Source organism: Silurus aristotelis, assembly GCF_946808225.1.
Source record: "Silurus aristotelis genome assembly, chromosome: 4".
In the NCBI taxonomy this organism is placed as follows: domain Eukaryota; kingdom Metazoa; phylum Chordata; class Actinopteri; order Siluriformes; family Siluridae; genus Silurus; species Silurus aristotelis.
Genome location: NC_139577.1, coordinates 14954145 through 14967787, shown reverse-complemented (window position 1 = coordinate 14967787; position 13643 = coordinate 14954145). Strand labels below are relative to the sequence as shown.

Sequence of the window (13643 nt, the reverse complement as noted above, 5' to 3'; positions counted from 1 at the left end):
TATTATTTCTTGTCCATAATTTCCTTTTGTCCTATAGTCAGGGTGAGATGAATAGACTTGTTTTCAACCAGCAACCATATACCATAATTTCCGGACTATTAAGCGCACCCAAATATAAGCCGCACCCACTGAATTTTACAAATGTTTATTTTGAACATAAATAAGCCGCACCTGTCTATAAGCCGCAGTGAAACTAATGAACTTTACACAGGCTTTAATGAAAGACAGTGACTGTAACATGGCTTGTATCTAAACAGTAGCCTACCAAGAAAGTCATTGTTCACTGTCTTCCTCCTTCCTTTCACAACTATTTCTCTTGAAAGTTTTTTCTTTTGGCATTCTATACAGGTGAAGTGAGTTTTTTCATGCCCGGTTGTTTTCAGCGTGACGAATGATTAGCATTTCCTGTTGACAGTTCGAGTGAGAGGCAGGTCAAAGGTCAGAGGAACATCATCCATATTTATGATGTGGTGCGGCCCGATTCAGTGGGAGCGCATCTGATTTAATATAAAGAGTTTCATTGGTTCACCTGAACCCGTTCGGCAATTTCATTGGTATAATGTTATGGGGCTCAGTTTTTTGGCTTGAAGTTTGTGAAACCGGGAAAAACCCAGGAAAAAATCCATAAATTAGCTGCTTTGTTGTTTAAGCCGTGGGGTTCAAAACGTGGGAAAAAAGTAGTGCCTTATAGTTCGGAAAATACAGTAATCATCTTTCTAACCACAAAGGAATGCTTAACTGATTGAAAATAGGCGCATACATTAAAGATTTTAAGTGATGTAGCATTTATCAGTTGCTATGCTGCTTCTTGCTACACCAATAGAACAGCTTACCTGCTTACAAAATATTTAATCTAAATGTGTAGATATACCTCAATGCGAGAAAATAACTATAACTTTCAGCAGCTATGTCAATACTTTTAGCAGTATTTTCCATTGAAGTATGTGGGTCATGACAGCATAAAACACAGTGTTATGATAAACACTTCTTGAGTTGAGTTCTAAGTTAACTTTTAGAATTATTTTGGTTCTGTAGCTTATGTGAAGCAGAAGCACTAGGTGTTTATATATATATATATACAGTACAGACCAAAAGTTTGGACACACATGCCAAGAGTGTGCAAAGCAGGGCCTATTTAGTATACATTTAAAAAAATAACATAGGGCTGTGACGATGGCACTTTTTTTTTTTTTACCACTGCGGTGGTAGTGGACCAAATACCGGCGGTGTTGCGGTGGTTGGGGGGTTGTTTTGAAATAATAAAAAAAACAAAAAAACAAAGAAACAACACACTAAAGCCTGTAAAGCATTGAAATAAATATCAGTAAATACTGGTAACTTACATAATATAATAAAGTTGAATCCATTTAAAAAAAAAACAAAAAAAAAAACAGTTTTATATTTCCACACAAAGACGCGTTATAGCCTAACGCTCTGCGCTTTGAGAGGGATGTGGAACAAGGGCAGGAAAGAGACCACCGATCTCTTTTTCTGATATCTTCATGTTGTTGTAAAAGATATGAAGAGCTAATTTTATCTTCCACAAGGGCAAGGCATTTAGGCTATGTTTGCGCGCTGCCCGAGAAAGCCAAACTAAAATCACCCGCGCGTGTGAAACGCGCTTTACAAATGAACTTGAAAAATCATCCATCCATCCATCCATCCATCCATCCATCCATCTTCTCCCGCTTATCCGATGCCGGGTCGCGGGGGCAGCAGTCTAAGCAAAGATGCCCAGACTTCCCTCTCCCTAGACACTTCTTCCAGCTCTTCCGGGGGGACACCAAGGCGTTCCCAGGCCAGCCGGGAGTCATAGTCTCTCCAGCGTGTCCTAGGTCTTCCCCGGGGTCTCCTCCCAGTGGGACGCGCCCGGAACACCTTCCCAGGAAGGCGTCCAGGAGGCATCCGGAACAGATGCCCGAGCCACCTCAGCTGACCCCTCTCGATGTGGAGGAGCAGCGGATCTACTCTGAGCTCCTCCCGAGTGACTAAGCTTCTCACCCTATCTCTAAGGGATCGCCCAGCCACCCTGCGGAGGAAGCACATTTCGGCCGCCTGTATCCGGGATCTTGTCCTTTCGGTCATGACCCAGAGCTCATGACCATAGGTGAGAGTAGGAACGTAGATTGACCGGTAAATCGAAAGTTTCGCCTTGCGGCTCAGCTCCTTCTTCACCACGACAGACCGGTACATCGACCGCATTACTGCAGAAGCTGCACCGATCCGTCTGTCAATCTCCCGTTCCACCCTTCCCTCACTCGTGAACAAAACCCCAAGATACTTAAACTCCTCCACTTGCGGCAGGAACTCCCCACCAACCTGAAGTGGGCAAGCCACCCTTTTCCGACTGAGGACCATGGCCTCGGATTTGGAGGTGCTGATTCTCATCCCAGCCGCTTCACACTCGGCTGCAAACCGTCCCAGTGCATGCTGAAGGTCCTGGTCTGATGAAGCCAACACGACAACATCATCTGCAAAGAGCAAAGACGAAATCGTGTCGTCACCAAACCGGACACCCTCCGACCCCTGGCTGCGCCTAGAAATTCTGTCCATAAAAATTATGAACAGAACCGGTGACAAAGGGCAGCCCTGCCGGAGTCCAACATGCACCGGGAACAAGTCTGACTTACTGCCGGCAATGCGAACCAAGCTCCTGCTTCGGTCATACAGGGACCGGACAGCCCTTAGTAAAGGGCCCCCGACCCCATACTCCCGGAGCACCCTCCACAGGCCGCCACGAGGGACACAGTCGAATGCCTTTTCCAAATCCACAAAGCACATGTGGACTGGTTGGGCAAACTCCCATGAACCCTCCAGCACCCTGTAGAGGGTATAGAGCTGGTCCAGTGTTCCACGGCCTGGACGAAAACCACATTGTTCCTCCTGAATCCGAGGTTCTACTATCGGCCGTATTCTCCTCTCCAGTACCCTGGCATAGACTTTCCCAGGTAGGCTGAGAAGTGTGATCCCCCTATAGTTGGAACACACCCTCCGGTCCCCCTTCTTAAAAAGAGGGACCACCACCCCGGTCTGCCATTCCAGAGGCACTGTCCCCGACCGCCACGCGATGCTGCAGAGGCGTGTCAGCCAAGACAGCCCCACAACATCCAGAGACTTGAGGTACTCAGGGCGGATCTCATCCACCCCCGGTGCCCTGCCACCGAGGAGTTTCTTTACTACCTCGGTGACTTCAGCTTGGGTGATGGACGAGTCCGCCTCTGAGCCCTCAGCCTCTGCTTCCTCAATGGAAGACGTGACGGCGGGATTGAGGAGATCCTCGAAGTATTCCTTCCACCGTCCAACGACATCCCCAGTTGAGGTCAACAGCTCCCCACCTCTACTGTAAACAGCTTTCCCCTCCTGAGGCGCCGGATGGTTTGCCAGAATCTCTTCGAGGCCAGCCGATAGTCCTTCTCCATGGCCTCACCGAACTCCTCCCAGGCCCGAGTTTTTGCCTCGATAACCACCCGGGCTGCAGTTCGCTTGGCCTGCCGGTACCCGTCAGCTGCCTCAGGAGTCTCACAAGCCAACCAGGCCAGATAGGACTCCATCTTCAGCTTGACGGCATCCCTTACTTCCGGTTTCCACCACCGGGTTCGGGGATTGCCGCCTCGACAGGCACCGGAGACCTTACTGCCACAGCTCCGAGCGGCCGCTTCGACAATGGAGGTGGAGAACATGGTCCACTCGGACTCAATATCTCCGGCCTCCCTCGGGATCTGGTCAAAGCTCCGCCGGAGGTGGGAGTTGAAGATCTCTCTGACAGGAGGCTCGGCCAAACGTTCCCAGCAGACCCTCACAGTACGCTTGGGTCTGCCAAGTCTGTCCAGCTTCCTCCCCCGCCATCGGATCCAACTCACCACCAGGTGGTGATCAGTTGACAGCTCCGCCCCTCTCTTTACCCGAGTGTCCAAGACATACGGCCGCAGGTCAGATGAAACGACCACAAAGTCGATCATCGACCTACGGCCTAGGGTGTCCTGGTGCCACGTGTACTGATGGACACCCTTATGCTTGAACATGGTGTTCGTTATGGACAAACTGTAACTAGCACAGAAGTCCAATAACTGAACACCGCTCGGGTTCAGATCAGGGGGGCCGTTCCTCCCAATCACGCCCCTCCAGGTGTCACTGTCGCTGCCCACGTGTGCATTGAAGTCTCCTAGTAGAACGACGGAGTCCCCAGTCGGAGCACTGTCCAGCACCCCTCCCAGAGACCCCAAGAAGGCCGGGTACTCTATACTGCCGTTTGGCCCGTAGGCACACACGACAGTGAGAGACCTATCCCCGACCCGTAGGCGCAGGGAAACGACCCTCTCGTTCACCGGGGTAAACTCCAACACATGGCGGCTAAGCTGGGGGGCTATAAGCAAACCCACACCAGCCCGACGCCTTTCACCATGGGCAGCTCAAGAGTTGTAAAGAGTCCATCCTCTCTCGAGGAGTGTGGTTCCAGAGCCCAGGCCGTGCGTAGAGGTGATCCCTACTATCTCTAGTCGGAACCTCTCAACCTCACGCACAATCTCAGGCTCCTTCCCCGCCAGCGAGGTGACATTCCACGTCCCTAGAGCTAGCTTCCGTGTCCAGGGATCGGGTTGTCGAGGCCTCCACCTTCGACTGCTGCCCGATCCTCTTAGCACCGGCCCCTTACGGTCCCTCCTGCAGGTGGTGAGCCCACTGGAAGGCTGCCCCACGTCGCTCCTTCGGGCTGAGCCCAGCCGGACCCTGTGGGGGAAGGCCCGGCCACCAGGCGCTCGCATACGAGCCCCAACCCCGGGCCTGGCTCCAGGGTGGGGCCCCGGCTGCGCCATACCGGGCGACGTCACGGTCCCTGATGTAGTATCTCTCATAAGGGGTTTTGAACCGCTCTTAGTCTGACCCGTCGCTCAGGACCTGTTTGCCTTGGGAGACCCTACCAGGGGCATATAGCCCCAGACAACATAGCTCCTAGGGTCATTCGAGTACTCAAACCCCTCCACCACGTTAAGGTGGCATTTCAAGGAGAGGAAATGATTTGAAAAATCAATATAATTAAAATAATCAAAATAATTAAATTAAAATCCAAAATACACTCAATAGCCTACGTGTGTCAAAATCATTTCCTAAAATATTCATAAGGAATTTATAAATTGTGCAAAATATTTTTAATAGGCCTACGTTTTAAAAAAAAATCTCTCTCTCGCCAATAGGGGGTGCTGCAGCACCCCCACTTCCTGCGGCCATGCTACAATATGACATATTTTCAGTAGTTTCACACTTTTTTGTTATTTATATAATTCCACATGTGTTAATTCATAGTTTTGATACCTTCAGTGTGACTCTACAATTTTCATAGTCATGAAAATAAAGAAAACTCTTTGAATGAGAAGGTGTGTCCAAACTTTTGGTCTGTACTGTGTATATATATATATATATATATATATATATATATATATATATATATATATATATATATATATATATATATATATTTAACGTCGGTTATCTCGGTGCAGCCGCAGAACAACTCGTGGAAGTGGCGGAAAAATCAAGTCTTACAGCTGCTACAGGTGTTGTATTGTATACTGGCGAATCTCTGCTGTTAGTTAGTGCACATATGCCTTTTGTTGGTAAATGTTATTCGATGAACGGGAGACGAAAGCCGCGCTTGGCGGCGCGGAAGGTGGGATGAGCAAAAGCATAGAATAAACACCGGCAGGATCGGGGGGGATCCGCGATGCGCTTTGGGAAGAAAAGCGCAGCCGGTGAGAGAGTGCCTGAGCGATAACAACGACCGCCGTGAACCAACAAATACCAACAATAACGGACAGTGAGAGTGTGGAAGTTTAAATAGGAGCTGGTGATGATGCTAAACGAGCACCATATGTGCGCGATTGAAGTGGGAGCTTCAGAGAAAGCGGCCGAGAAAACACCTGACACGCTGAAGGGGGCTGAAGGGGGTGTGGCAGGTGGATTCCTGACAGATAAACATGTACTGTATGTATTTTTATAGCATGACTTCATCAAACAAATCGCGGCAACGCTGTTGTGTAAAAAAAAACTTCAAAAACACGTGCATGCACATTCTCATTTATTAACGCACATCATGTACATAAAGAAATTTCAAGCACGTTAATATACTGCCGCCATTTTGATTTTCGTTTATCTCGATCATCGGTTACCTCGATGCTTTTTGGCGACCCCCTAGGACATCGACATAACCGGGTTCCACTGTATTACCAAGTGAGGTGCAAGCAGTATAATTTTACCCCAGAAGTATGTTAAAAGAACCATGTGGTGCATAAGGTAATTACATTGTGTATAGGCTTCTGGCAGTTATTTGTAGCTCTCTTAAGGCAGAGCTGTGTACATTCCAAAGACTGCTGTTAACCTCACCAGCAGAGAGCAGCAAAGCTCACCATGCCTTTAAATTCTCCACCACTTAACTTGGCTTGATATTGACTCTTACAGTTTATGGTAAATCGAAGTTTATGGTAAATGTAAATGGTGCTAAATCCCACAAGCATGCATGTCTTCAGTGTTTACATACATATTATTAACTGTTATCTGCTATCGGGTGTGCAGTAAAGTTCAAGAGCAGGCTTAAGTACAAATAATGTACAAGTACAAATAATGTGCAAGACATGAAAAAGACCTGACCATGTACAAGTTTTAGCCAGAAAAGCTGCACTTATCAGAGCTCGTACACTGACCACCAATTAGCCACTATCCACTGGCCACAATATATCACTGTTTTTTTTTAACATGAAAGGAAATGACTCATATGTGACTCACCTTACGGTCCCAATGGTTAGAAAGCTGACTAAACTACTAAATAACCTCTGGACAGTCTCGTCCCTGAAATGCCATGCTGCACATTCATTTGCTGGATTTATTTATAATGATTGTTGCTTAACACTGATATTCTGCCATCAAGCTTTGATATCTACATATAAATAGATCTTTTCCTGTTAGGAAATGAAAAGAAAGATGAGAAAAAATCTGCAGTATGTTTGCAAATGCTCCAAATGTCACTAATTAGGGAAGAGAATGTGCAACGTGGCGCTGCTTTCCTAACATGCACAGGCAGGTTTGATAAAGTCTGTAGCTCTTTACAACGTGCAAACCTGTACCTACATAGCCCTTCTCTTCGCAGCTCGTTCACGGATGATTGAGAATTGTCTATTTTTAACATTTTGGTTACAACCAAGATGATCTTTTATATAACTTTTTTTTTTAACTATACACATAATGTGTATCACACATGGTTGGTGGCAGAAGACAGTGAGTTGGCCATACTGACATCCCGCATGGTGAGCATCTCAGTGGAACGCTCTGGAAGAACAGACGGGCTTGGCTGATGTGGTGCAGATGTGGTGTCCAGAATTCATTTTCCCGCTCTGGCTCGCCTGCGTGTTTGATGTTTCTCATTCCAAACTCAACACACACACACACATGAGTCATTCAAGCAAACAACAAATTCCCCTGTTTTGTAACAAAGGATATTAAAAAGAAATCACACCAGGTGTTTTTGTTTGTTCCTGCAGTCAGATGGCAGTCAGTTGTTTCACAACACAAGTTTTCACAGTAAACATATTCACCAAGTTAACAGGACACAATATATCATTTTGTTTCAACTAAAGTCATGACATGGGATACAGAACACAGGACGCTGAACGTTTTTAACACTTAACTCACAAATAATGTTTTGTCAAAAACCTTAAGAGAGCAAAGTGTATTTAGCTTCACCTCAGTGAAGTGGCTAGGGGGGGGGGGGGGGGTGGGGTTCTTTTTGGCAGCAGGAATCTCTACTCACATTTCAGTCTGTGTTCATAGACTGGATAGGAGCACTATATGGCAAGCAGTAGCCATGTGAACAGACTAGAATGAGGAGACTGCTTGTGTACACATATCCCTCCTAAAAAGCTCAGTGTGGAAGAGTTCCCACATAAACATGCGCACACACGCACATGCACACATTTAGACTTAATGGCTTACAGACTTCATGTATTTTAACCAACACGGAACTCTTGTGCTTGGCATTGAGTGCTGCTTTCCACACATATGCACATCAATGCAAATAAACTATTTTAATGTCCCAGAGACACAAGGCTGCCATATTCACTTCCAAAATAACACACAACCTTTAACCCAGTTCAAGTATCTCTAAGGATCTCTAAACATTAAAATAAGACCATATCAACAATTGGGCAATATCACAAACACAGCGAGGTAAATGGAAGACTGACTGATGAACATTTGTGCGCTAAAGTGCTCCAAAGGAAGATCAGTATACTCCCTCAGACATCCAGCTGATGAATTTGTATAGTTTAGAGGTGGACAGTTATACCATGAGAAGGAGAACTTGATCTCCCCCTTCTGTCTCTATGGCAACTGGCCCATAAAAATGTCTGCCTGGTGCCCTATTGGCCGACCTCCCTGCATTGCTTGCAAGCTGGGCACACAGCCAAGTGTCCAAACATTACAGCTGCTTAAAACTCTGTCCCTAAGAGCCAAAACTGATTCATAAATAATGTTAAAAGATGTCGAGTCCACAGTGTAAAACAGTGGCCTTTGCACAGTGATTCTCTGTGGGTCCAAGAGGATTACAGAGCCTCTTACAAATCTGCGAACTACAGCTTGGATTAACATCCCTGAAGGAAAAAAAACAAATCAAAACAAAAAGAACAAAGACAGAACAAAACAGTAAGACAGAGTAAAGCTACATCTTAGCTAAGCAAGAGATGTACAGGGGTAAAGGATCAGGTGGGCAACTCAGAATTAGACATCAAAATCTTTCTGACACGTGCATGCATTTGTACACACGAGCTCAAACATAGCAGCGCAGCGTAACACATTAACACAGCACAGTCACAATCATCTAAGAGCATAAGGTCTATTTCTGCTTACAGTAACATAGAACCACAGTCAGCCCAATATGCACTGATCACAATTCGGGACATGCCGAGACCTTTAGATGAGCAGTTAAAATGAAATAAATAAAATAAAATTATTACAATTAAAAAATTAAAATTAAATTATTACAATTAAAAAATTAAATGTAAATGTAAATAAAAAAATTTAATTATAAACTACATAAAACTACAGCCTTGACAGCACCATTATCAAAATTCTAGCTATAAATGACCAGCATGGAATGTGCTCTTTTGCTGCAGGTATACTATTCTACACATAAAAATGAGCAATCATGATCTACAAGATCTAGCAAGAAATATGTACATCCACTTCCATAAATATTTGGACAGCAACAGAGTTGTTATTATTTTATCTGTCTACTGCAACATATAAATGTTTAAAAAAATTTTTTTTGCTAAAAACAACAATATAGGATTAACAAAACATTTTAATTCATTATATGTTACTCCAAAACTCTGTGGCAGACAGTTATAAAATATAAATTTAAAATAACAATAATGTTCTCAATGGACGTTACTCCATATAGCAATTTTAGCAAAGGTTTTAGAATAGAAATGAGGTAAATCCTCATCTCTGACGTTTTGTGGATATGCAGATGTTTTGTGGAACAGATGGACAATGTTGACCAGCAGGCAACAGCTGTATAATGAGGTGCATGAATAGACTATTGTGACCTGCTACGACCGATAGAAATATGTTAGTGTCCGTTGCTCACGTTGCTGATGATGCGCATTAGCGTGACCTTCATTTTTGCAAATGCACAGATATAGGTCACACCTGGTCACAGTCCTACTGCTGTATGTATGGCTGCACACAGAATCCTTTTCCTATTCAAACTAGGATAAGCCAGACAATACTTCGTCCTCAAACTGCCGGCAACATTGAAGCATCAAGGTCTAGTCGGATGAGTAAAAGCATTGGAAGGTGGAGGCAGCATTTTAACGTGCGGTTGGGTTTTCTTAAACATGACATACACTTTATTAAGACCACCTTACACCTGCACTTTCATGCGGTTATCTAATCAGGCAATCATGTAGAAGCAGCACAGATAGAGCTTAAGAACATGTTCAAACATAGAGGAGGGTCATTTAGTTTGTTTCATGACAGATGCTGGTATGAGTATTTCAGGGGGATTTGTGCATGTTTTTCTAAGTACTACAAATAAAAAAGTGCTTGTTTGAGTTACTACAGATTCCCTGTCATCTCAAAACAGTCTGGCCTTTTTTTTGTTTAACACTGGTTTATTTCTCGCCATCGTTCATTAAGTTTGAAGTAAACAGTAACCGCAGCTCTTATTTTTATTTGATTGATTATTTATGTTGTAAAGGAATTGATTATATTAGCATTGGAGTTGTTGTATCGGAATTTATAACATCTTTTCTTTGATGCCACTTGTGACTTTGAGTTGTCAGGTGGGGATTTAATAAAAGTGCATCTTATTTATTTTTTTGATTGCGTACATCAGCAGGTATACACGTGTTCCTATTCAAGTGGATTAAGTTATTTTAAAGTGCACTGATACGTTTATTAGTCTAATAGAAACGTGGATTAAACAGCATTAAATAGCTCTAGGTTTATAAATAAACGCACTCTTGATGATTCTAGTAATAACCAAAAACCTTATATCAGTAAACAAGGCAGATGTGTTGATGCCACCTATGACAGAGTAGTGTCATTTTTAAAAGAAACATAGCAATAAATAGAATAATTTAAGATCAAAAGTCAATAGTTTTGCAACGGAACAAAAAAATTCTCCCACATGCAACAATTTACAAACTGTCTGTACTGTTGAAGGATAACAAAAGTACTTGGTGTATATGCAATGCTTCACTGCTCTTACCTGAAAGTTGCCCACCATGATGAGCCCTACAGAGCAAATCCAGCCAGTGGAGAGGCTTGCTGTGTTTAACACACAGTTCTGGCGCCTTTCAATAACATGAGCATAATGCAGCAAAACTATCACCATCACTGAAAGAGCAAAACAGAAAAAAAAACAAAAAAATTAATAAATAATAATAAAAAAAACAGAGAGAAGAAAGGAGAGATAAATATGTATGCTAGACTCTATTATGAAGATATAGCTAGACACCGTTTTTGTAATGTTTAAACAAAATTTGGTTATCCCATCCTAACAGCATTTAAGTCATAATCATCAAATACAAATCCTAATAATTAGCACGTTTTCATTATTCTTTGTGGTCTTTGTGTTTTCTATATAAGCTATGCAAGTTTCTGCTTAGTTTACAGCTTCTGTGCCAGATTCTGCATGAAGAAACCTGTGTCTCCTGTTTCCCCAGAAACTATTCATTTTTTCCTGGAAGAGTGTGTGTAGGAGGTGGTGGGAGGGAAAGGGAGGCCTTTGGCAGGGGTAACAAGGTCGATGTTATGTGCTTAGAGCTCTTATATAGGCCCAGTTGCACTAATCTGCTGTTTACTATGCTGGGTTAATGCTTAATGAGAGGAACTAGAGTTGGTCAGCTAGGAAAACCGTAGGGACAAAAATTGCTCCTCGTGTCTTAATGTTAGTAACAGCCTCATTAATCTTACAGTCCAAAGGAAACTGATCCAGAATTATCACAGATAAAGAACCTAGCATGCAGATGTCTCATATAAATGGTACTCCATGGGAGAAGTACCATAAAAACAAATTCTGAGAATGTGTGTGGGCACCACATTTTCTTGTCAGGACCTAAATAATTTAAGCAAAGTTAGGCAAGTTACAAGCATGGAAAAAGAGACAACACGTCCGGGCAAAGGAAATTAGCCTTTATTCTTTTTAACAAAGCCCAGCTGAAGCGGGAAAAAAAAAAAATTTCTTGTTTACATCATTACCTTAGAATGTTTGTTGGAGTGAGATCTCACGAACATTACTCTCAAACAGATCAAGTAATAGACTTAAGCTGTACCTTGTCCCTTAAAGAGGACATGTAGTGAATACAGTTTTAGCGACGTTTAAAGACCTACCTCTTCCTGAAACACTCAAATTAGCACTTTCAAAGTTTGCTTTGTAGAATTCAAAAGTTATATTTATATTAAGCTTGTAATCTTGCGTACCAGTGTAGATGTATTCATTGCTAGAGACTCAAAGCACTTTTTGTACATTGCTCTGGACGAAGGCGTCTGCTAAATGCCGCAAATGTAAATGTACAGTAAAAGGAAATCTAGAATCCGATACTATATAACGACAAGCTAAAATTAACCAGGAATGAGGATCTTACCAACATTAGCTATCACTGTATTGCATATCATCAAGGGTCAGTACCTTGCAGAGGCAAGGGTGGGTGCACGTTTCCTAGCTGAATTGTTATCTTGAGAAAGCCGGAGATGGGGGTGGGGGTAGGGGTCAGCTTTTCTGTGACATATGCTGCTGTTGGCCACCATCATTTTCCTGTGTTTCTCAAACCACACCTAAGAGACAAATAACCCTGCGTTTAACTCTAAACAAATTCAGTAGTCTCGCTTTCTTGGTTTCCTCCCAAACGATGAAAGGTTAGTTCAGAGGCAGAGCCAGCGAATGAGGCTGTCAGACAGGAAAAGGCCACCAGGTTCATTCACTGGATTACTCTTTAAAAACTCTTCATTTATAGCAAAAGCACAGTGTAACAAATACACCAAACAAAATCATGGCAATCAAAAACTAATATTATTTTTAACAACAATTGTTAATTGCTGCAGTTTGCTAGAAGACATAATTAACTTACAATAAGTGATGTCTGGAATGCAAATAAAATTCACTTCTGCAATTATGGCTCTGATTTATTTCTGTTCATTGATTTTGGAAGCGAATCCATACAATACAATAAAGCAGCGACGTCAAAATCTTTACGCAAAGGGCTTTGTTATCGTGCAGGTTTTCATTTCAATCAAGCAGGCACCACAACTAAATCTAAAACTAAAAGTGTTTAATTCAATGAACATGACTTTCAGCAGACTATCAGGTGTGGCTTTTGCTTTCAATTCTATCTCTTTCCGAATAGAATTGTACAGCCCTGTACTTAAACCCTGATACAAGGCCTGTCCCAATAGGTCTTAGTTTTTTAATTAAAACAAATCAAACCCATGCAATATCAGGTAGACCCCAACTTACGACGTAGATAGGGACCAAAAAAACGGTCGTAAGTCAATCGGGTCGAGAAGAGTGACTTCTCTATGATGCTTTCTGATGCAGACATAAAGAGGCACTGTAAACATGTTAACGTTTTTTTTTTACATAGTCAAAATAAAGGAAATTCAAAAAATAATTATATATATTATAAAGAATTCTAAATATCTTTAACATAATTAATATAATAAATATTAAAATGTATATATATATATATATATATATATATATATATATATATATATATATATATATATATATACAGTACAGCAGTTATTAAGCCCCTCATTAAAAAACCTAATCTGGATCCAAACACGCTATCGAATTACAGACCAATTTCAAATCTCCCATTTATGTCTAAGATTTTAGAAAAGATTGTCGCTGCCCAGTTATGTAACCACTTGCAGGAGAACAATATCTTTGAAGAGTTTCAGTCAGGTTTTAGGCCCCATCATAGCACAGAAACTGCTCTAGTTAAAATCACTAATGACCTGTTTTTAGCTTCAGACCAAGGCTACATCTCCCTATTAGTTTTACTAGATCTTAGTGCTGCGTTCGACACTATAGATCATGATCTTCTCCTCGATCGCTTACAGAATTACATCGGTATTCAGGGACAGGCATT

General features: G+C 42.6%; 1 protein-coding gene across 2 annotated transcripts in view; it reads right to left on the bottom strand.

Annotated features, from left to right (window-relative positions):
* Window positions 1-13643, bottom strand: part of LOC310725391 (transmembrane protein 150A) — a 35797-nt gene that overhangs the window by 6271 nt on the left and 15883 nt on the right. For both annotated transcript variants that reach the window (XR_014533344.1, XM_083540317.1), the window contains exon 6: window positions 10757-10884. Coding sequence is in view for 1 of the 2 variants with exons in the window: in XM_083540317.1 (XP_083396443.1) it covers window positions 10757-10884 (128 nt within the window). In the remaining variant the exon portion in view is untranslated. The remainder of the gene's footprint in view (window positions 1-10756; window positions 10885-13643) is intronic.